The sequence below is a fragment of the Nelusetta ayraudi genome, unplaced genomic scaffold, assembly GCF_046127955.1.
Source record: "Nelusetta ayraudi isolate G7.1 ecotype Tasmania unplaced genomic scaffold, CSIRO-AGI_Nayr_v1 ptg000018l, whole genome shotgun sequence".
Taxonomy (NCBI): domain Eukaryota; kingdom Metazoa; phylum Chordata; class Actinopteri; order Tetraodontiformes; family Monacanthidae; genus Nelusetta; species Nelusetta ayraudi.
The window spans coordinates 4,171,027-4,193,257 of NW_027466068.1; the positions used below are offsets into that span (position 1 = coordinate 4,171,027).

At 44.8% G+C, this 22,231-nt stretch overlaps 5 protein-coding genes across 7 annotated transcripts; 2 read left to right on the forward strand and 3 right to left on the reverse strand.

Moving 5' to 3' along the window:
* Positions 1-110: 110 nt before the first annotated feature.
* On the forward strand, positions 111-3,070 carry eif4ebp1 (eukaryotic translation initiation factor 4E binding protein 1). The gene is made up of 3 exons (XM_076025936.1): positions 111-580; positions 1,979-2,158; positions 2,570-3,070. The coding sequence occupies exons 1-3, from the start codon at positions 445-447 to the stop codon at positions 2,599-2,601; spliced, it is 348 nt and encodes a 115-aa protein (XP_075882051.1). The 5' UTR covers positions 111-444; the 3' UTR covers positions 2,602-3,070.
* Positions 3,071-7,629: 4,559 nt separating this feature from the next.
* Positions 7,630-10,391, reverse strand: spaw (southpaw). The gene is made up of 3 exons (XM_076025439.1): positions 9,915-10,391; positions 8,059-8,948; positions 7,630-7,920 (listed from the first exon to the last, which is right to left on the reverse strand). Exons 1-3 carry the CDS (start codon positions 10,183-10,185, stop codon positions 7,768-7,770), a joined length of 1,314 nt encoding a protein of 437 aa, XP_075881554.1. The 5' UTR covers positions 10,186-10,391; the 3' UTR covers positions 7,630-7,767.
* A 1,507-nt stretch (positions 10,392-11,898) lies between these two features.
* LOC142887968 (deoxycytidine kinase 2-like) lies at positions 11,899-14,730 on the reverse strand. 2 transcript variants are annotated; one of them, XM_076025965.1, is made up of 8 exons: positions 14,354-14,730; positions 13,986-14,202; positions 13,779-13,888; positions 13,487-13,686; positions 13,084-13,231; positions 12,829-12,944; positions 12,456-12,555; positions 11,899-12,343 (listed from the first exon to the last, which is right to left on the reverse strand). In XM_076025965.1, exons 2-8 carry the CDS (start codon positions 14,197-14,199, stop codon positions 12,317-12,319), a joined length of 915 nt encoding a protein of 304 aa, XP_075882080.1. In that variant the 5' UTR covers positions 14,200-14,202; positions 14,354-14,730; the 3' UTR covers positions 11,899-12,316. The 2 variants fall into 2 exon arrangements, with proteins under 2 accessions (XP_075882080.1, XP_075882079.1); XM_076025964.1 differs by having other exon boundaries at positions 13,986-14,730.
* A 214-nt stretch (positions 14,731-14,944) lies between these two features.
* tcn2 (transcobalamin II) lies at positions 14,945-18,684 on the reverse strand. The gene is made up of 10 exons (XM_076025969.1): positions 18,494-18,684; positions 18,058-18,125; positions 17,438-17,627; positions 17,158-17,327; positions 16,680-16,832; positions 15,987-16,159; positions 15,711-15,885; positions 15,440-15,620; positions 15,240-15,358; positions 14,945-15,095 (listed from the first exon to the last, which is right to left on the reverse strand). The coding sequence occupies exons 2-10, from the start codon at positions 18,113-18,115 to the stop codon at positions 15,034-15,036; spliced, it is 1,281 nt and encodes a 426-aa protein (XP_075882084.1). The 5' UTR covers positions 18,116-18,125; positions 18,494-18,684; the 3' UTR covers positions 14,945-15,033.
* Positions 18,685-18,907: 223 nt separating this feature from the next.
* ccdc117 (coiled-coil domain containing 117) lies at positions 18,908-22,197 on the forward strand. Of its 2 annotated transcripts, none has more exons than XM_076025945.1 (5): positions 18,908-19,692; positions 19,799-19,849; positions 20,000-20,260; positions 21,028-21,174; positions 21,282-22,197. In XM_076025945.1, exons 1-5 carry the CDS (start codon positions 19,547-19,549, stop codon positions 21,517-21,519), a joined length of 843 nt encoding a protein of 280 aa, XP_075882060.1. In that variant the 5' UTR covers positions 18,908-19,546; the 3' UTR covers positions 21,520-22,197. The 2 variants fall into 2 exon arrangements, with proteins under 2 accessions (XP_075882060.1, XP_075882061.1); XM_076025946.1 differs by having other exon boundaries at positions 19,802-19,849.
* The last annotated feature ends 34 nt before the right edge of the window (positions 22,198-22,231 follow it).

Genomic DNA, 22,231 nt, shown 5'->3' on the forward strand with positions numbered 1-22,231 from the left:
CACAAAACTAAGGTGCAGTGGCATTCTATGGCCAGTTGAGGGCGGTGCAGCTCCATTGTGAACCTTGTGTCTGGAACGTGCTCCGCTGCAGCCTCCTCCTGCTGCTGCTGCCGCTGCCGCCTGTTGTTTTGTTTGCATGTCGAGTGAGTGTGGCTGGCTGGAGGAGCGCGTGCTCAGGTCCTTTCTGCAAAGAACCTGGTCACATCTTCTGTGTGTGTGTGTGATGTGACCTGTTTCCATACTACCTTTTCCCCCTACATTTGCACTCATGAAGTTATTGATCCGCAAGTAGACGTTTTTTTTTTTTTTGTTTTTTTTTTCTTCCTGCCGTAGAGCCAAAAGCGACCGATAGGAGTGCCGCCTGGTTCTGTTGTGTTGTCAACCCGGCAGTGTTCATTTTTTCATTTTAAATTGATGTTATCGAGTCACGCCAGATAGTTGAAGATGTCCACTGACTACCAGAAGACCACTGCCAAAGCCATCCCGGCCACACGGAGGGTGACCGTCAGCGACGCGGCGCACATGCCCCTGGACTACTCGGTAACTCCCGGAGGGACCCTGTTCAGCACCACCCCGGGCGGTAAGAGGAGGCTGTCAGTTCCTCCGCGACCTCGCAAGCGAGGCCGAGGAGGAGGAACGTGTTTGTGAATGCTTTAGTGGTTCACGCCGCTTTCCACTGCAGCATTGGTACGCTCCGCTCAGGCAAACGCCATGAGGTCGCTGGCCGTCAGGCACTCGTGCGCAGAACCAGTTGTTAGCTAGCTAGCTAGCTAGCCAGCCAGCCAGGCAGGCAGGCAGGCAGCAGCAGCGTTGAAGCTAGCTTCTAATGCGAGCTGGCTAGCAGTGGCTTGAAGGTGCTAAGACATGGGGTGGAATGGACCGTTTATCAACCGACAATGAGGAGGGTTCGGTTCGTGTCTGTGCACTTGCAGCTAGTAAAATGCAACGTGTGCGACTGAGTTTTGTGGCATGTTTTGTTTGAGGGTTTATCAGCTGATTTAACGTCAGTGACGCCTACCGTCCACTGTTGAGAATGACGCCTCTTTGTGATGAAAAATGTTATTTCCTACAGCCCACGCGGAAAGTGTTGGATTTCATCGATTTCAGTGCACACACCGCCTCCGACCGATACCAATAAGCTTTATTTCTAAAGCAATTAAAAAAATAAGAAAAAAATGACAGCACAACACAAAACAAGTCGCTCATGAAATCATTATGAATTGTGAATGGAAATTAAAAGGTATGAAAATATTAGACATAATAGAATTTAAAAAAAAAAAAAAAAACATAAAAAAAAAAAAGTTTGCCTAAAACGTAATATTCCATTCTGGATAGGAACTCACATGGACATATTGTCCACAGAAAAGATTTTTAGAGCTGGAAAATCACTCAGCATTTTTTTTTTTAGCGTCAGCAGCAAATTCAGCTGAGGATCTCAGTCTAAGTGTCAGCTTGGTAATCACGTGAGGGGGGCGGGTATGATAAGGACTGCTGGAGAGTTTTATCAGAACAGAAAGTCGCGTTCATGTGAAAAAGAGGAAGAAGACATGAAAGCACTGGAGACTTCTCCCAGTAACAAAAGCAGTTGAACTTCACCCTGAAGTCTTGCTTTGCTAAGAATGCAGTTTAACACTGCAGCTTTTGCTGCCTGGCTCACAAGGTTAAAAGGAAAGTCGATGATCTATCTTGAATATCATACACAGAAGTTCCATCCAGAGACTTTTGAAGTTTTTTATTTTTAATTTGCTGTTTCGCTTTCTCGCTCTTTTCCAGATGAATGCATAAACTAATGCATTTGTAAACATTCCACCTGCTGCAGTAGATTATGTTTTGTCAAAAGGAGCAGACCCATCATTTTCTTCACACATGAAGACACACACACACACACACACACACACACACACACACACACACACACCACTGTTGCCCAAACTCCACCGCCATCCTCCTCTCCTCTCAATGTGTCTGCACTCCACAGGTACCAGGATCATCTATGATCGCAAGTTCCTGCTGGACTGTCGCAATTCACCCGTGACCAAGACTCCTCCTAGAGGCCTGCCCACCATTCCCGGGGTGACCACGCCTCCAGACCAGGACGTCCCCAATGGAGAGGCCCCGAGCAGCAAGAGCGTCGCTGCACCTGCCAACAATGACAACGGTGAGCTCACACCGCATGGGAACACAATGGGAAGAACCTCTCACACACACACACACACACACACACACACAAGATACTGTCTGTGTTTGCTGTTAGAAATGCTTTGCTCTTAGATGTACAGAATTGTGCATTTTCCTCCAAGATTTCTTTTCAATTTATTTGGGTTTTTAAGGTTAAGTGAAAGAAATGCATTTTGAAAAGTCAATAGGTGGCATTAATCATTGTGAAAAGTTAGATTTATCATTTGTATGTACACTACTCTCGCCCAACATGTGAAGATCTGATTGTATGGTCACGTTTAATATTTCCCCCACTCATTTGCCACGTCTTCATTTTTCATGCGAGTGTAAAAGTAGTATTGTCAGTGGCAATCCCTGTTTTCAGCTTTTTGCCTCTGTGTCTGAATTCCAGTTGACGACTCCCAGTTTGAGATGGACATCTGAGACAGCGTGATGATGTCTTGAAGATCCTCTTTGAGCGTCTCCATGGCCTCACTGTCTAAACGCCTGTCTGTCTGTCTGTCGGTCACATGACTGCAGTTCTGTCACATTGATTTGTTTTTGCCTGTAACGAAACCCAATCTGCCTGCCTGTGTCCATTCAAACAAACGAAAGACGCAAAATGTGCCTTTTAGTTGTGGCTCCAAGCGTTGTGGCTTCGACACGACCGACCTGGAAACAACAAAGCGTCACCGATGTGAACTGCAGAACTAGGAGGCTCAGTTTGGAACGGAATCGATGAACCAAGCTAAATTTAAAGACCATTCCTGATGATGTGCATTTATTTTCACGTCTTAAGACACTGCCTTGAAATGTATAAGATCCCATTTGATTTGGTGCTTTTTCTCATTTTCAACAAGAGATTGCTGTTGATAAATTTTGAGGACGATTTATAAAACACAACTTAAGCAAACATCTCTCTGGTTTTGTCTTGTTTGTTAAGTAGGAAGTTTTAGTTATTTTTTTGATAAGTCCCAGGGCCAGAACCACAAAGAACGGAGCGCAGCGGTAAATTGCGGCGACTACGCGGCCGTAATCTCCGCCACCTTTCCAATCGTATCCACAAAGGTTTTTGCACTGGTGATATGCAGGTGCAAAAACCTGACCACGTGATAGATCACCAAATATTCTAAAGTTGGTGCAAAGAAAAATACTTTATTTCTGTCTCCCGAACTCACGGCAAGGAAGAGACTCGCACGCGTCTCTCCAAACACGCACACCGCCCCAAGCACAGTACACACACAACCTTTCCAGGGAAGGAAAACACCATTCCAAAATGAAGTGGGAGTGAAAAGGCATTGATCAATTGCATATTGATGTTTGGTATTAGGTATGCAACAAAGCGATTGGTTGGAGTCACGTGGCCACTCCTACACTCCTATTTAACACGTCTTTCTCTTCTGCTTGATGGCTCACTGCTACATGCATGCATTGGCTCACTGACGCAAGGTTAACTCCACTGACATTTTAAGATATGGAAAAAAGTATTGAACTCGATACTCAGCGCTACATAGCTGTGCCTCTCACCTAAGGGAAGCACCCAAACCCTTGTCTCCTCTCTCACCCTGCTCTTTCTATTGTGGCAATAAAGACTTAGAAAAAATAAAATAAAAAAGTGGAAAGCAACATTTTGAAATAGAATTAGGAATCCAGTTGTATTAGAATTTAACCATAACACCCTTTTCATGCCATCATTATTTTCTCTCAGCCAGTGTTAATGGAGACATTGTAAGGACTTAAATTATTTTCTCACCTGCTGTGACGACCCTCCATCTTTCTTTTCAATAGAAAGAGCAGGATATGGGAATAGAATGTGTTGTGCAGAAATTAAGTAGGAGTGGGTTTATAACTAGCTAGCTTAGCTGACTAAATTGGCATGTACTTGTCATCTTTTAGCCAAAGTCCTAGGCAATAATATAATAATATAATAATAATAAGCTTTTATTTGTACAGCGCTAAATCACAACCAAAGGCGTCTCAAAGCGCTTTATACAATCAGAGAGAACCAACCGGGCAAATACAAAATAGAATCTCTTATAGAATGTCTTTCGCTAAACATTATGTACATGTAACAGCATTACTCCATTTACACAGTTTGTTTGGAAAAAAAAAACTGTGTAGAGTTTTTTGCCTCTTGGCTGGTTTGCTGAATATGTTTGAAGCACAACAAAGTCCGTCTCTGATGACACAGGTCAGTGGCCTTTGTTTGCTGCCTTAGCTCCAAATAAACTCATGATGCCTTTCGAGGCAGCTCGGAAAAACTTGTTTCAACATGTTACTAAATAAATGAATTAAGTGGCTGTAATGGCTGTAAAAAAAAATAAAAAAAAAGAAAGAAAGAAAACGTGCCCATGCCGGTGGACAGATGATAATGCTGTTTGGGGTGGGTCATGGCGTGAAAAAGTTTGGGAACCCCTCCTGTATTTCGGGTTGAAGGTCACAGTTGATAGAATTTTATTTCATGCCAATTTCGTGTTCTCAATTCGTCTCACGTGCCTGATCTTGGGCTGTGGGAGGAAGCCGGGGAACCCAGAGAGAACCCACGCAGACACAGGCAGAAAACGCAAACTTCACACAGGAAGGCCCCAGAACCCACAACCTTCTTGTAAGGTGACAGTGCTGACAACTCCACTTGAATGTTGGTGTGTGTGAGTGCGTGCATGTGTGTGTGTGTGTGTTGGGATTCCAACTTTTCTCACCATTTAAAGGTGAAGAGTGAAATATTTTAAGATTTTGAGAAGAAACAGCGACATCAAGAACATCAAGATTTTAGATTGCAGCACTCTATCGCTCACCTTCCCTCTCCCAAGCTTACCAGTGAACTACCGTAGCCTGGATTCCTCGTCCACCCTCTTATTTGTTGGTTTATTTGAGGCCACCGTTCACCCTAAACATGAAACGCATTGTCAGCAGGATTGTCCATCTGCATTTTGAAAGGTTGTGATTGGCTGACATCTCCTTGTTTTGCGGTTAAATTGATAGGTAGTGATGGGTGAGAGGGAAATCTGATACCCACTGACGAATTATTTTCCCAATGATTTTGAATTTGAGCAAAGCAGAGTGCCAATACACATCTTTTGACGTGGCTCATCTTGAACGCTGACATGTTGCTTAACAGACTTCACCACTTCCTTTGCCTGCATGATTGGCCGCAGGTTTATATCAGAGGAATTCCTCCCCGAGCTTGCTGATAACCTCAGCTGGTGGGCTGTTAGAAGAGAGGTCAATATACGACTGTACCAGGCTGAGGGGGAAACCCTGGATAGGGTTGACTTTCCAGGGTTGGCACATTCAGGAATTAACTGTGATGTTAAAAGACAGATTGTCATCACTCAATCTTTATATCCATTTCAACAGGATGTTAATTGTTGATTACATCTCTAATACTAACATTTTAAATGGTGCCAAAAAAGTGAATTTCTCAAATCAATGAGAGCACAGACTTCTGTCTATCTTTTAATTATGCAAATCCTGCCTTCTGCTGAGCTATACTACCAGTGTGCAAAATACCTGTCAATATTCTCCATAGTCTCAAATACCAATCTGAAAAAAAAATCCACTGTGGACTGTGGCCTTAAACAGAAGCAGCGTGCAGGAAGTCTTGCTCTCGCAAAAGCTCGTTCCATCGCAATTTTAAAAAGGGATTCTGTTCAATCCATGACTTAGGGCTGTTTTGCACTCATGGTGGCAATACTGCGACCATGCTAATTAAAACGCTAGAAGCACTCTTCATTCCGTTCCGTTGTGTTTGTCAGCGAGTGACAAACTGAGAGGTTTGTTCAGGAGGCAGCAGCTGTGTGAGAAGTGACGCGTGACATCCGAGGTGGTGACGTCTGTCACTTCCTCCGTTTGTGTCTTCTTGGGACAAACGCGGCCACGATACTCCACACTTGATATATTTGGTCGCTGGCGAGGACAATTCCCCCCCCCCCTGCACATCTAAAACGCAAAATGCGGTCGGTTTGGGAAGCTCGCCGACTCTCGGAGAGTTTTCCTGGCCCGGTGTCGGCGGTGGAAATGTGGATTGAATAGTTTCAGCGGACTGGTTTCCAGTCCACCTTGTCCTTCCTCTACAGTAGCTCCAGCGGCCAGACAGCCACTCCCCCTCCATTCCCTCCCTCTCTCTCTCTCTCCCTCTTTCGCTCTCGGTCTGTCTGTCTGTCTGTCTGTCTGTCTGAGGTCAAAATCTCCCCCGTCACCTTTGTTTCCTGACACCCCCCAACCCCACCTCAACCCCCCCCCATCCATCCACCTCCCCCGCCCCTCCAAAAGTAAGCAAATGCTACTGCTGTGCCCTCCCTTCCACCCCTCCACAAACTCCACTACACATCTTGTGCAGCTTCACTCAGCAAAGCCTGTTTGATCCCAATCAACAGGGACAAAAGACAGAGAGCCTGGACACAGAGCACACTAATGACCCGATGTGACGATGTGCGTGTCGCTCTGATCGGCCCTGCGATGTGTATTGGGCTGAACCGAGTCAAAGACGCGACCTGTCACAAACTCATTGACGCCACGTAGCATTAAGACCTGCTGGATGAGTATCTGCTAGCAGGTTTTAGCTGGTGAAAAGAGACGTTTATTTCGTCGGCCCTTTGCACTTTAATGAAGTTCATTCCAAAGCACTGAGCAACTGTGACTTTAACTAAAGTGGTGAATAATAATAAGCAATCGATTACTTATGAAACAAAGTTGTTAAAGAAGTAATTGGATTAATTTTAAGGAGTAATCAATAATCAGTAGTTGGATTACTTTTATGGAGGAATTCCAACAACACTGGTCAGATGTTATTATGCAAATTGATTTGAATGATGTTTCTGAATTCCCCCCCCCCCCCCCCCCTTGTCCTGTCTGGCCATAATGGCAATGTTTCTGAATTCTAATAATGGTGATAACACTAACGTGTAGGATATTTTGTCTTGATGCTCCGGAAATGAAAAAAAAAGCCTTTATTTTACTTCTTTTGCTTGCTTTTCGCAGTGTGTAAAAAAAAGAGATTTTCTTTCAGTTCTGGAGAACTATTTTGGTGCTTATTCTACCTTTCTAAATGTCCTCACACCTGCCTTGTTTTTGTTTGTTGGAATGTCTGACAAAGCATCAGGAGGCAGAGACTGAACATTTTTACAGCAGGGGGCAAAACAGAGGGCTAAATATTGTTATTGTATCTTATTTTTCTGACATAGTTAATCGTAGTTAAGACTACTCCCCTAGAATCCTTAATGGGATCCTTCATTTTCAGGGGAAAAAAGGCCTCATATACTGACAGATATTGATGTGAATATTTTATATATACGACCTTTAAGATTAAAATTCAAACGCTGGATGTTAAGCAGTGCCATGTAAACGTTGAAAAACTGGAGAATAAAATGCATGAAAGCAACCAAAGTAGTGTGAAAATAAAAGGTTTAATATATTTATTACATTTTATGTACAAAAAAATATACATCACAATAAATAGATGAGATTTCCGTAGTCTTGCTCTGACAGAGATTCATTTGCACCTTGACTGAAATGCGCTCTGTCAAAACTGCCTTGTCATGAGATGTTCAGCGCGAAGTTCCGACAGCAGCTGCTCCAGCAGCGTCGGTGAGGTCAGTGAGGTCGGCCAGGTCAGTGACAGCCACACTCCTCCACCACCATGTCCTCGTGGTGCCGCAGGGCCAGATCATCTCTTTCAAAGTAGAGCATGGACAGAGGGCTCAGGCGGGTGGGCACGCACAACGGGCAGGAGCCTCTGTGCGGGTGGTGATGCCGTAAAAGGCTCTGTGGAAATTAGGGTGGAGGAAAAACAAGAAAAGAAAAGAAAATGAAGAATTGCACCAGCAAACGACAAACTTTACACAACCGGCCGTGCCGTGAACGGACAAACCCGAAGGTGGGGGCGCCGTCGTGACGTCGTACCTGCATGTAAGCGTGGTTGGTGGGGCTGAAGGTCTCGTCCAGTGGGGTCGGACACTGGCCCTCGCAGCGGTACGCGTTGTAGCGCTTCGGGTGGATGATCCACTCGTCCCAGCCGATCTGCTCAAAGTCCACCCACATGTCCACCCTGCGGCAGAGCGGTCCGGGGGGTCCGGGGGGTCCGGGAGGTCCTGGGGGTACGGTGGGTCCGGTGGGTCCGGTGGGCGCAGGGGCGGCGGAGACGGTCGGTGAGGCGACGTCCTCTGCCGCCCTGATTCTGTCCATCCGATTCCTCTTTTGGCGCCGACTCTGAGCATCGCCGCCGCTGCCGCTGCCGCTGCCGCTGGCCCCGGTGACCCCAGTGACCCCCGCGGCCACGTACTTCGACGTCTCCACGGCGTGCATGAGACTGAGCGCCGCGTCCCCGTGGCCGGGCCGGGTGACTTTGGAGAAGACGACCACCATGACCCGGTCAGCAGTTGGGTGACGCCGTTTCTCCAGCGGGCCGAAGAGGGACTCAGCCCCCACGGCCCCGGCGCCGCTGCCCTGCTCCGGGTTGGGCTCCTCCAGGGCCGAGCCCCGCCGGTGGAGCCACGACTTCAACAGAGTCGTCATGTTGAAAACCTTCCACCCGGACTGGGACTCGGAGCTGTTGGGCGTCGCGCTGAAGCTCCCCAGGAGCAGCTGCTGGTCCCGGCACGACCACGACGGCGTCCCGCCGGAGTCGCAGCTCCGCTGGCGCCGCCTGGAGTGATACAACTCCACCACTGCCTGCTTGGAGCTGGAGAAGGCAGGAAGTCTGATCCGGAGCTCCGCCAGCTGCAGCAGCTCACCGGCCGAGACGGACGACATGTCAAACGTGAGCGTCCATCTGTTGCCCGCTTGATGGCAGCCTAGAAATACAATACAATAGAATGACTTTATCTATCCCACAGTGGGGAAATTTGCATAATTGCAGCAGCATGCAGTGCAAAGAGAGAAGAAACAATTGTCTGAAATAAAGAAGTAAAATAACAAAAATATTTATACAGTAAGAAAGGAAAAAACAAACATTTACAACTGTATGGATTATTTACAAATTATTTACATAATATTGGATATAAATAAGTGTTTTATTGCAGCTTTATGATATGTAAGTGGTTGCAAAATGTATTATTGAGTGCAGTTATACAGCACGATGGCTGCAGGCAGGAATGACCTGCGGTAGCAGCTCCTTCTTGCACTGAGGGTGCAGCAGTCTGCAGCTAAAGGAGCTTAAAAAGATATTTTTAAAAAATGCAACAAATCGTTTAAATAATGAAGTCACAGCAAAGCTCCAGGGCAGGATGTGTGGACGAGCAGGATCCTCTGGACAAATGTCCAAACAGTCAACTGGGAGGTTGAACAGGACAGGATGTGTATTGTGCCCCCCTGTGCAGGGCCGTCTGAGGGCTAATATACACACCCTGGCACATAAAACAGAGAAAAGTCTTTAAAGGCGAATAAGCATTTTAACACTTGTAGGGTTGTAAAAACCAACCAAGCAACCAAAAAAAAAAAAAAAAACAGGGAGGGGTCTGATGGGACAAATCATGCAGGAGGGGCTGAAGAGTATCTGCAGGGAGCAGAGCTGAAACTGCAACAAGCTCTGGAACTCCAGGACAGGAAGAGAATAAGAATGCCTTTATTTATCCCACATTGGGGGAAATTTGCATAGTTATAGCAGCATGTACGCTGCAAAGAGAAGTGTTAAAAAGAGTGCAGCGTGAATCAAAAGTAAATGATACATATATATATTATTTACATATCTAGATAAGTGTTTAAAAAAAATACTTCAATACAAGTAAAAAGCAAAAACCAGCTAAACAAAACGGACTCACCTGTGGCTGTGAGACTGAGAACCGAATCGGAGCTGTGCCACGATGGGCTGTCGGTGAAGGCGTTGGCGTGCTCGGCGTGCTCGGCCGCCCTGAGGGAGCGGTACAGCTGCAGCATGTACAGCGGGTACTGGCCCCGCACACTCACTGAGGCGTTCCTGAGGGCCTTGCCGGCCCCGGTTCCCACCCGCTGCCCACCGCGGGCGCCCGTTGTGGACGCGGCAAGAGATGTTATGCACAGGAGAAGAGAGCACAGCAGCAAAGTCGCTCCCATCTTCAGTAGGTGGCACTCTGTTGAGAGGGAAGAGGGCCAAAGAGAGATCTCCTTCTTCTTCTCCTTCCTTCCTCCTGCAGCTCAAATGATGCTGTGAACAGACGGAGCTGCAGCCTGGCCGCATTTATAGAGGACAGCTGCCCTTTGATGACCCCTGACCATCTCCAGGCATGTGACCAGCCCCTCTGATCACCAGAGCACATCACAGGGGCTGGGAGGGAGAGAGAGAGAGAGAGAGTGAGGGAGGGGGGGAGGGAGGGAGGGAGGGAGGGAGATAACATTTAGCCAAGGTCATTATCCTGCCACACTGCCTTTGCTGTTATTGTCATCTTTGCATATATAAAAAGGTTTGCGTTCACATATCAAAAAAATACATATATTGCACAACAGCAAAGTGAGGGCAGTGACGGCAATGGCAGTTTTTTTTGGCTTTCAGGGTTTTCTGCGCTTTGTGATGCCACGGTGCTCGTAGCCTGGGCCCATTTGATCCCGCCTTCATCTCCATAAGAAGAAGAAGAAGAAGAAGAAGAAGAAGAAGAAGAAGAAGTAGAAGAAGAAGAAGATTTTGATTTTTGAAAAATAACTTTTATTGCCGCTCTCATTTACATTAATCAATCAAATTAAATAAATAAATATATAAACAAAAAAAATAATTTTCTTGTTGTTTTTTTTACATAAGCGCGTCACTAAAAAAAACTTCCCCCTCTGTCACCGCACACAATGCACTGTTAAAAGTCCACATTTCACAGAAAAGATCCAAGTCCCCTGCCCTCCTGTAAAACATAAAGTCAATGCGTAGCCTGGACTGGATTAGTTTCTTACAAATGACAGAGGGATCGATCTCTGCCCCATCATTTAACTTCCTCTTACGGCTCAACCACACCCCCAGCGTAGCCTGATAAGAAGAAGAAGAAGAAGAAGAAGAAGAAGAAGAAGAAGAAGAAGAAGATTAACAAATTTAACTTTTGAATGTTTCTTAGCCTTCAGCACTAACCAGAAGATACAGTACAATACCGTTTTACATGAACACATAGGACAAACTAAAATCAAGACAAATTGATCAATTTCACTGACTGTTTTCTTGTTTGTTTAACTTAAAATTGGTGTGGGTGAATGAGAGGCCAATGTAAAGCACTTTGGGGTACAGTGAAGGTGCTGGAAAAGCGCTATACAGTGGGGATGGAAAGTTTGGGCACCCCAGGTAAAAATGTGTATTAATGTGCATAAAGAAGCCAAGGAAAGAGGGAAAAATCTCCAAAAGGCATCAAATTACAGATGAGACATTACATGTAAAAAAAAAAAAATTGATTTTATCTCCATCATTTACACTTTCAAAATCACAGAAAACAAAATAATGGCATCTGCGAAAGTTTGGGCAACAGAGTTTATAGCATGCACTGCTCACTTTGTAAAGCCTGACAGTGTCATGGATTGTTCACAATCATCGTCTGGAAAGACCAGGTATTTTGTTTTCTGTTATTTTGAAAGTGTAAATGATAGAAATAAAATCTAACTTTTTTTGACATATTATAAGAATGTCTCATCTGTAATTAGATGCGTTTTGGAGATTTCTCCATCTCTCCATGGCTTCTTTATGCACATTAATATAAGTTTTTTTTACCTGGGGTGCCCAAACTTTCAATCCCCACTGTATAAGTGCAGTCTATTTACCATTTAAAATAACAATTGAGAAAAAAAAAAGAATCCCAAAAATGTTTAAAAAAAAACAACCATATAAATAACTTTATTTTTCAAACATGCGATACAGAGAACTTGAAAGAGAAATACATATAAGTATCTATCTTTGCCCCTTCAGACTGTCAGTCAGGACTGTGTAAAAGAGTAACATGCATTAAAAATACCGTTGATGTTCCAAGTCTTGTTTATACAGTAATTATTAGTGAACAAAACAAGCTACAGAGTGCATACATGAAAAAAAAAAAAAAAAAAGCAATTTCATTTCTTTGAGGTTACACAGACTGGTCATTCCGTAAAAACTGTGTGTCAAGAGTAGGATCTAGCTTATAGAACGAAGAAGACTTCCAGCATTAGTTTTCACTGTCATCCACTCTGATGTGTCTGACTGAGGTGGAGCTTTTCTCGTCCCTTCTTCTTGTTGTCCTTGTTCTCCTCACAGCGTCTCGAAAAAGTTCCTCATCTGTCAGAATGGCAGCAGAGCAGGAAAGTCACTTAACAGCAGCTTCCAGGTAGAAATACGACAGTGGCGTCTCTAACACAAGCAAAGGTCACACACTAAAGTGTTAAAGTACCTTTTGGATGAACTGCTCCCGTATGTCCGGGTCATTCTGAAAGTCCAGACTGGCATCCAGCTGCAACACTGGAACATGTTTTAACTTCTCAAAGTGTAACCTGGAAAAAAAGAGAGGATAGTTTTCAGTTGGCATCTGTGCACCTGTGAAAAATATTGCATATACCTGAGCAAAAGAAAATATCCAAAGAAATCTAGAACAAATGATGATGAGGGTTTTACTGACAGTGGCACTAATATAAATGAGTCTTATTTTGCAACACACAAAACAACAGCTGTGTCATTTAGGTCTGCATCGGCAGTCGGTGGAAATGTTGAGGCCTTCAAAGCCAGAAGGTCTGAAATGACACAGACGTGATTTCACCGGGACTCACTCAGTACTCCTCTCAACAAGCCACTTCTCATGTTGATTGTGCAGCTTATCCAGATAGTCCAGTTCCACTCCCAACTCCTCCGACCTTCCCCTGTGCTGCAGACGCTGCATGCAGAGCTGAGATTGAACAGAAACACAACATTTTTCATCTTTATTATCATTATTAGTTTCTTTTATAGAAGAAACAGTGACCACAAATGCAAGAAAACCGCCCTGGAAGAATTGAATCTCTTTCATGCAAGCTAAAATCTCACACCTCTGGTGGGGCTCGGAGGTAGACGATGCCCTCCAGCTCGACCAGCCGTCCGAAGTGCTCCACCAGGAGGGAGTGCCAGTCCTGGTAGATTGCCCACTCTGTAGAGTTGATAGAGTCCAGCTCAAAAAGGTTAAGGGCAAAGACGTATCTGAGAGGAGACAGAAGAGAGTCGATACACTCAATGAGGTCAGACGTTGCTGTGTTTGTTAATGTTTAAGTGCTTTTAACCAAATCGAAGCGATTTCACTCAAAAAAATAAAAATAAAATAAAACTGCAGCAAATGAAGTAGAAATTATCGAGAGTTTCCCATCTTGTACATCAAACATTCACAGCTTTTCTCAATTGGTGGTGTTTGCAACCTAGAATTCCCTTAACACTGCCTCAATCTGTGCTCTCGCTCACCGGTCACTGTAGACTGAGCGCTCATACACCTGCACAGGTGTACCGTCTGAGTCGAGGAGGTGGTCGGGAGGAGGCAGCAGCTGCGTCCTCAGCCTGCTCATGCAGGAGTAGGTCTGAAAGGTGTACGACCAGCGCTGGGGGTCCTGGTACATCATCTGCAACAGGTTGCTGATGGTGGCGGCGGGCTGCGAGTCTGAGCCCTGACAAAGACAGCATGAAGAGGTGGAGGTGATCAGGGTGGCCTCCTCTGGCTGCTGCAAGTCCAGCCCAGGAGTCAGGAGCTGTGGCCGACCTTGGACGACGTGGTCTCGATGTTCTGCCACTTGCTGAGCGGCTCAGCCACCACCTCCCAGTCCGGACAGGCCGACTGGAGGATTCTTGCGAGAGTCGACTTTCCAACAGCTGCCGTTCGAGAGGGAAATTAAACAGGAAATCATTCATTTGGCACAACGACAACTAACCCGGATCTTTTATTTTGAATTTTTGTACAAATACTCACCAATGTTTCCTTCTATAGACACTCTCTTGACTCTAGCTGCCTTGGAGTCGCAAACATTTGAGTGAAACCTTGGATGGTGTGTTGAACCGTGCGTTCCAGACTTTTGAGTCATAGCAGAAGCGAACAATGTTCTCTGTGTCACGACTCTGTGTCCATCTGACAGGAGACTGAGAGCCGCGATCCGCTGCCGAGTTGCACTTTGGTCGAATCGCATCACCTGGGCAGAACACGTCTGTTTTGTAAAGATATAAACGGCGCCGGAGAGAAAACACCGACGTACGGAAGACATTCTGTCCGGGTGTAGAAGGAGCATTAATGTTAACACGTTAGCTGGCTGCTCAGTCGCAAAGTTGGTGAGTTTTTATTACCGCGGAGTGGACCTCATGGTAGGTGTTCCTAGCTCCTCTCCCCCGGTGTGTGCTAGCTAACTTCCCGTCGGAGTGATGGGCTCAATTTTTACCACGTTTAAAATCACTGGAGGAAAGTGTCCTGTGGCGCTGGGAGGCTTGAATTCACACATCCAGTAAAAATGTAAAAGAAAGAAAAAGAAAAAAAAAAAAAAACACTAAGAGGAGCTCATTTGAGAAGCTACCAAAATGCTGCAAATGTAAGCGGCTCAAAGGCTTGGCTTTTCCGGTCATAGCGCGTGACACTGCCCTTTCACAATAAAACGAGTTTTTGCCGGCCTTTTTTCATATTTCATAACATAGACCAACGTGGTTCCATAAAGCAATTTTGCAATGTTTTTATTTCCTTGTGTTAATTTCTTAAGCTGTTATGACATGTAAGAAAAAAAATCTCAAATTTCACAAATGATAATATATATCGTTGATTCACGCACACACACAAATAAAATCACATTCACTCACATTAAAGTTTGTTCATTTGCTTCAAAGTTTTATTTTTTGATTAAAGTTCCACTAGTTCGATGAACACCATAAAAATTATGACAACTTGCATCTTAATTGAATGTTTAATCAGTGGTAGAAAAACAGTCCAACAAAAGTGACTGGTGTCAGTCACCTGTGGCTTAACAGCAGGTCGACTCTTAGTAGGCTGTGTTTTCGATCTTGATAGCTTGAGTGCGTTTGATCCTGTAATCACCAACACCTGAGGAGGAAAATAATTTGTTTTCTACCAAAAAGTTGTCAAAAGAACACATTTAAAATGCAGATGATAATAATAATAATAATAATAATAATAATAATGATAATAATAATAATAATAATAATAATAATATAAGTGTGCCCTCACCCTCAATAAGTGCAGTGCCGTCAGCCGAGAGGTGCCAGTATCTGCGGTCACTCTGTCTGGCCTGCTCCCCATTCACTGCACTCACAGACGGACCCCACAAGCTGGTTTCCGTCTCAAACCTGCCCAGGAAGTAAGAATGAGAAAACACTGCGGCATCTCTCTGAGTGAAACAATATGAAGTGTGTTGTATATGAACTTACGTGAAGCCAAGGTTTTGCTTCTGGAGGATTTGCAGTGTCTCCAACAGAGTGCTGTCCATTGGCACGACCACAGGATAACGTGCAGTTGCCATACTCGACATCACCACCTCCACAGTCAGAGGAAGTTCGGTTTGGCTTGGTTGAGTAACCACAGGTTCAATAGGCTCCAGCACTATGGAGTCTGAAAAGACAAGAGATTCAAAGTGGGTGGGGGGAACTACCTAAAGTCACCTAAACTGGCCACATGGGGGAGACACAGCACTGCACATACCGTCCTCGTTCAGACAGTCCTTGTTTTTAACAGCCAGGTAGGATTTCTGCTGGAGGGCTGGCAAGATCTGAGATGAGGCCATTGGGTTGTGGTACGTGCCGCTTCTGATGCCCGTCCTCATGGCCTCCATGGACGCGTCACAAGATTCTACTGGGCTTCCCAATGCCAGTAACGCCTTGAGGAGATCAAGAGACAAGAGAGGGGATTTAGGCTGCACAGATCTGTCTAGGCGCTTTCAATTAGCCCAACCAACAAATTGAGTGCAAAGATTCTTGCCTGAACTGCGAGGCCTGTGCTGAACTCGTTGCCAATGTGACCGTCAGGCCTGCGAAAGTCCAAGAGCTTCTGCTTGATCGTGCACAGCGCAGTTCCCAGCTCAACGGTGTTGTGCACGTGAGAACCATAGTCTTTCACGCACTGGAGGGCCATGCCAGCCATGGCATAGGTGTCTATACGGCAAGAGGGATTGAAATTCTATATAAGTGCAGGCCATTTTCCATTTTCAGACTTCAGAAAGTCACAAGAGAAATTGTACATTTACAATGAGGCTGTCAAGATTCACCCTAAACCTAAAACCAGTTGAATCAAAAGATTTCCTTTTCTTCCCAGTCTAAGGGTTTGGCAATTTAGATAAATGCATTATTGGTTACTTGTAAATTTTAAAGCATGAGCTATACCTAACTTTCACAGAGTATTTAGCACTACTTTTATCTTTATGGCAATCTCACCGCCCATAGATTTGCTGCTTTACATCCTCATCCCCTAAACCCGCCAACGTGATGTCTGAAGACTCTGAAGTATGAATCTTTGACCCTTTGTTATTTGGAACTGAGCTATGATAGATTCTGTTTTCAAGTCACGTTTAAAAACAGAAGGATTAACATGATAGATGTACTTCCATTACTATTACTGCACACCTACAATTAAATAAGCACAGGTCTACATTTTATCATAACAGGTCTCACTTACCGACACTCTCAGAGTCTCCATGTCGAAAGAGCTCATGTTCTACAGCCCTGATGAGCTTGTGGGTGACGTGGTTGTTGACCCTGACACCACTCACACACAGAGCAAGCACACCCAGGGAGTGCTGGTAATAGTTAGTCAAAGGCCGACGGCTGACTGCATGAAGAAAAGAACAATATTTAATCTTTCAGTGGCACCTTTGTGATATCAAGAGTTCCACAATCAAACAGAAGCTCCCATACACTGTTCAGCTCTTACATCAAGAGATGACAGGGAGTAGTTAAGAGTTATATACAGAAGAAGCACTGCCTTAAATGAAATTATATCTCATTGTAGACATAGAATAATGTCGGCCACTTCAGGGCATCTTGACATTTTGAGAACTTTGGCCTCTCCCTTGTAGCGTCAAAGTACGTCAGGATGAAGAACTGATTTTTTTTATGAGACAGAGAACCCTTTAAAAGATCAAAGCAAAACTTACAGGAAATGTGTTCTTTTTCGAGCTCCATCTCAGTTTTCAGTTGTGTCAGCAGCGACACCGTATTCTCACCGACAGTGAAGGTGACTGTGCTGGGGTCGTAGCAGGAGGACTTCAAAGCAAGAGTGTACAGGGCCAAGATGCCAGTCACAGGCTGGCTGTTTGACAGGGAGCTGTCAGAGATGGAGAGGGAACTAGTTTGTGAGTGTGAAAACATAAAACCAGGATATACCAAACATGACTATTGATGTGCCCTAATATGTATAACGTATGAACACTATACCTTTGAATATCATTGTGCAAATCATTTTTGAGTCTGTTGAGGTGAATCAGCTCTTTGGCCTGGTTATGACTGTTGGAGAGTCGGAGCGCCAAGTGGACACTGGGATTCGGGGTTCCTTCAGGCGTCTCCAAAGACCTGAGGAGGTTCTTGCTGAGTGACAGGATGAGCTCATCGTGGGATTCTTCTGTTTCTGCAGTATAGTATCAAAATGGAGATGTGTGTGTTTTTTGTCGGATTAAAGGAAGGTGGTTTGTTGTTAGAAATATAACAATAACAAACATTTTGCTTGCTGATCAACTTGGCATTTCAAAATGACAGTTGCAAAAGACAAAGTGCAAGATCAGCAAAAGCAAAACATGGAAACAAGAACAGTGTCCGTATGAATCAGAGAAGGTCACGTTAGGTTAAATTTCATAAATGTAATGTTATCTTGCTTGATGGGCCATATTTACTTGCAATGTGGAACACAGTGACTTCTGGATACATTTAAGCACATCATTGCAAAATCAGTGAATTTCCAGACCTGTGAGTCACGTATTAAAAACCGTTTTGAAACCCGGTGCCCCTGGGACACTGAGGGTATTTGTTGAAGATACAGAGACAGATATAGAGACACTCACCACATTGTTTGCCAGAGGCAAAAGCCAGGAGCAATGTGATTAGGAGTAAAGACAGCATTCTTCGAAAACTGCAGAGAAACATTCATTCTAATAAATAATAAATACAACATGTAAAACGATAACGTGCCTACATAAAACAGACTTTGGTGTGCTGAAAACTGTAAAGAAAAAAGTAAATTAGTTAATCATCACAACAAACAGTTAGTACAGTAGAGATCAATCACTCAATCAACGTTTATTTGTACAGCGCTAAATCACATCCAAAGACGTCTCAAAGCGCTTTGTACAATCAGAGAAAAAGGAACCAACTGGGCCAATATGTCTACTATTCAACGTATGTGCACCTTCAGCACTTGTTTGCCGAGTTAAGTAGCATTATTCAGTAATAATAAAAAATAAAATTCAGTAACATCCGCTTGATAATGGATCTACACACCTTCAACTTCGCCGTGCTTGGAGGAGCAGAGTCGTTCCTGCGCCGAGATCCAACCCAGACTGATGAGTGACTACTGACCCAGGAGCGACTACATACGGTGCATTACGGTGTCACATGACCCGTCATCTGAGATGAGCTGCTGACAACACGATTAAAAACAAAACAACCGGGCGCCACCTTTCTCATTATTAAGTCTATGCCTTTAAACGCCAGCTGATGGACCGTCGCACACCGGAAGTGTAAAAACAACAAGGGGCGAACTTTTCCGGTTGCTTAGGTACAAGACATATACTTAACGTTAAATATTTTTTTTCTAGCTCATATGCAACCTGGGATGCAAATATAAAACATGCCCCTTTAATGTGACGATATATATTTTTTTATTATTATTATTATTATTATTTATTTATTTATTTTTAAGTAGTTGATGTTTTAGACTAAAAAGACATCCGGGTCCAGTATAACTACACTTCCCATAGTTCACCTGGCGCTGTACTTTCTTGAACGATGAAGACTCTTCCAACGATACTCTACGTTTGGATTGGCTAACTTTGTAATATCCCACTGACCCCACAGAGTCCGCAAAAAAGAGTCCATTAAGTCGGGACCTGTCTCTGTTTGCAGGTGGTACAGTAATTAAGACTCGAATCCTCGGGGCCTGTTGCTGTGTGCTAAATATTAAAGAACGCGACTTGAAGCTAACGGAGAAGGACCAACGTAGCCAACCTAGCAAAACAATACGAACAGAAAGGGGCAGGGTCGTCCCGTAACGATGAACGTACTTGGCTAAGTTCATTCGCAGCCGTTCAAAACATAAAAAAAACAACAACAAACAAACTAGATGCTATTGTGGCATACTGATATGCTGCTAGTTGGCCTAGTTTAGCGAACGCCGTATGAAAGGTGACGTGAAGCGAATGCAAGTTGTCAAAACAAAACAAAATGTGCGTTATGTAGTTCAGGAGTGAGAGGAAACGGCCAGCCTTCCTAATATGTGTCCACACAGGTCTGTCAAATCTTAGTCGTTTTGTAGTTATTATCCGCCGGACTGCGATGCACCACTCTGCTCCTGCCAGCAGCGAGGTGGGCTTCCTGCCCACCATGTATTCATTCTCGGGGCCCACGAGCCTGCCCGAGTTTGACCTGGGAAGTCCGAGCGCGTCCCACCACCTGCAGAGGACAGCGCAGGTGGCGAACAGGTGAGCGTCGACCTCGGTGTCGTAGTTACGTTGCCATAAAGAGATAATTCCACCTGTTACTGAGTTTCCGTTTATCGTGACACACCTGGTCTTTTCTGTCCGGCAGCAGCTGGGAGGCGAGGTGCCTCAGGAAAAACAGGAGGAGAGTGGACGACGAGTGAGTGCGACAGACGGTGTTTTTTTTTCTTCTTCTTCTTCTTCTTCTTCTTCTTCTTCTTTTCTTTCTTTTGCGTCTGCAAAATGCAGAGAAATGTCATCTTGACATGAGGGGGCGACCGCCTGATCAATTTGTCTTTGCTTCCCTCAGGGCGTGCAGTGCCAAAAGGAGGAGGCTCATGGTTGAGACAGAAGTGGACATTTCTGAGACCTCCACCGTTGTGACTCACGTCGACTGGCCTCCACCAATCAGTTGCCCTCCCTTGCCTGCACCGCAGGCCGGCCCCGCGCCCCCACAGTGCCACCGAGCACCGCAGGACCAGACCACCACCGCCGTGCCTCGACCTGAGACTGACGGCTCCTGCATGGAGATCGAGGCCGCTCAGAGGAAACTCCAGGAGATTGAGGACAGGTAGTAAACATGCTGGGAATGCAAGTGTGTAAGACACAATCTGTCAAATGCCGCTGGATTTCCAGGCAGCTCTTTTGAATAAGGGCCTCACACTGAAGATGAGGTCATGCAAAACTGTTCATACTTATTTCTTTTATGATTATGAATTGAATGAGAATATTTTATTTAAGGCATTCAGGGCGACGCAATGGTGCAGTGGTTAGCACTGTGGCCTCACGGCAAGAAGGTCGCGGATTTGATTCCAGGCCTGGGGCCTTTCTGTGTTGAGTTTGCTTGTTCTCCCTGTGTCAGCGTGGGTTCCTCCGGCTTCCGCCCACAGTCCAAAAACACGCACGTGCGGTGAATTGGGAACTTGAAATTGACCGTAGGTGTGTGTGTGTGTGAGTGCGAATGGTTGTTTGTCTTTGTCTTGTCTCAATGTGGCCCTGTGATGAACTGGCGACTTGTCCGGGTTTGTCACCCTGCCAAGGCGGCAGCAGACCCTAAAAACCCTTAATGCCGAAAGAAGTATGTATTAAAAATGGATGGATGGATTTAAGGCATTTCATTAAGATAAAGCCCACAGTGCCAAGCAGGACATCGGATTGAAAATAGTAAAGACGGCAACAACGGTGGAACACAGAGCTAACAAACAAATCAAACAGGAACAGACAGTAAATCCTTCTTTTTAAAAAAAAAAAAAAAAAATCTTCAAGGGTCAAAGATTGAAATTTCCTTTATTGGTTATAGTGGCGTAAGAAAGTTTCATTTTTCTTCATATGTTTCAGAATAACACTGGAGGACGACGATGAGGATGAAGGTTTGGACGTTGAGTCCGCCCCCAGGCGACCGGTGCTGGTGATCTCCGACAGTTTGAAGGAAGGTCTCCAGCGTGGAATCAGTGACATCCTGCCGCACACCGTTGCTCAGTCTGTGTATGTCCTTCTCACCGTGTCTCTGGAGTGTTTCACGTTGTACATCACTCGAGAAACGCTCCATGTTTAATTTATCCTGTCATTGTTGTTGTTTTTTTTTTCTCCAGGAGTCACTCCTGCATGGAGCTGGTGTTGTGGCGGCCACCAGAAGATCCTTTCTGCCGGAAGCAGAGGGACTCGATTCACAGACACCTGAAACAGCAAACGGCGTCTTCGCTGTCTATGACCCCGTGTCCGTCTCCTGCCCCTCGCAGCCCGCCGAGCCCACCTGCAGACACGCGCTCCTCTCTCTTCAGCCTGCCCGCCGAGCGGAGCTGCGGCGAGGAGGAGATGGAGATGGAATAGTGCTCCAAGAGACACAAAGACTGGGCCTGTTGTTTAACAAGTTCAAGACTCTGAGCCTGAAGCTGGTTAAGTCTGTAAGACACGGTGACTCAACCTTTGCTGTGCCGGATTATTTTCTCAAAACGTCTTTTGCTTCACAGTCATTTTTTTTCCTGATTATTTCCAAGATGGCAAGGTAGTGACGCCATGATTCATTTGTCTAAATGCAACTCAGAAGTAATTGCCATGATCTCAAAACACTCACAAACTGTGTCTATGCCTTGCCATATATAGTAAACAGGCAACATTTGTTTATAATTTTGCCAAAGTTTGGTCAGAAACATGTAATTTCTATATATATATATAGGTGTGATTTTTAGCTTCTGTATAAGGATGCAGCACTTTTGTACAGCTACCATGATCTGCTTTGTGACAATGTCAAGAAAGAGAAGTTCTGTCGCTTTTGTCTGCATACAGGCTTACTGCTACAGGGTGTTCTTGTGGTAGAGAGAGTTCTCATAGTGCTTATAGCAGCTGCTATTGTTGAGCTACGGATTTTGTAAATGTGAATTTTCTTTTGTAAAAGCTCCTTTATATAATTAAAAATTTCAGCAAAACTGCAATCAGCCATCAAGTTCTTTTTTCTTCTTTTGTTTTAAAATAAAACTAATGACAAAATATTTCTCATATAGAGATTGAGACGAGCGGTCTGAATCGTTTTTTACTCAGTGTT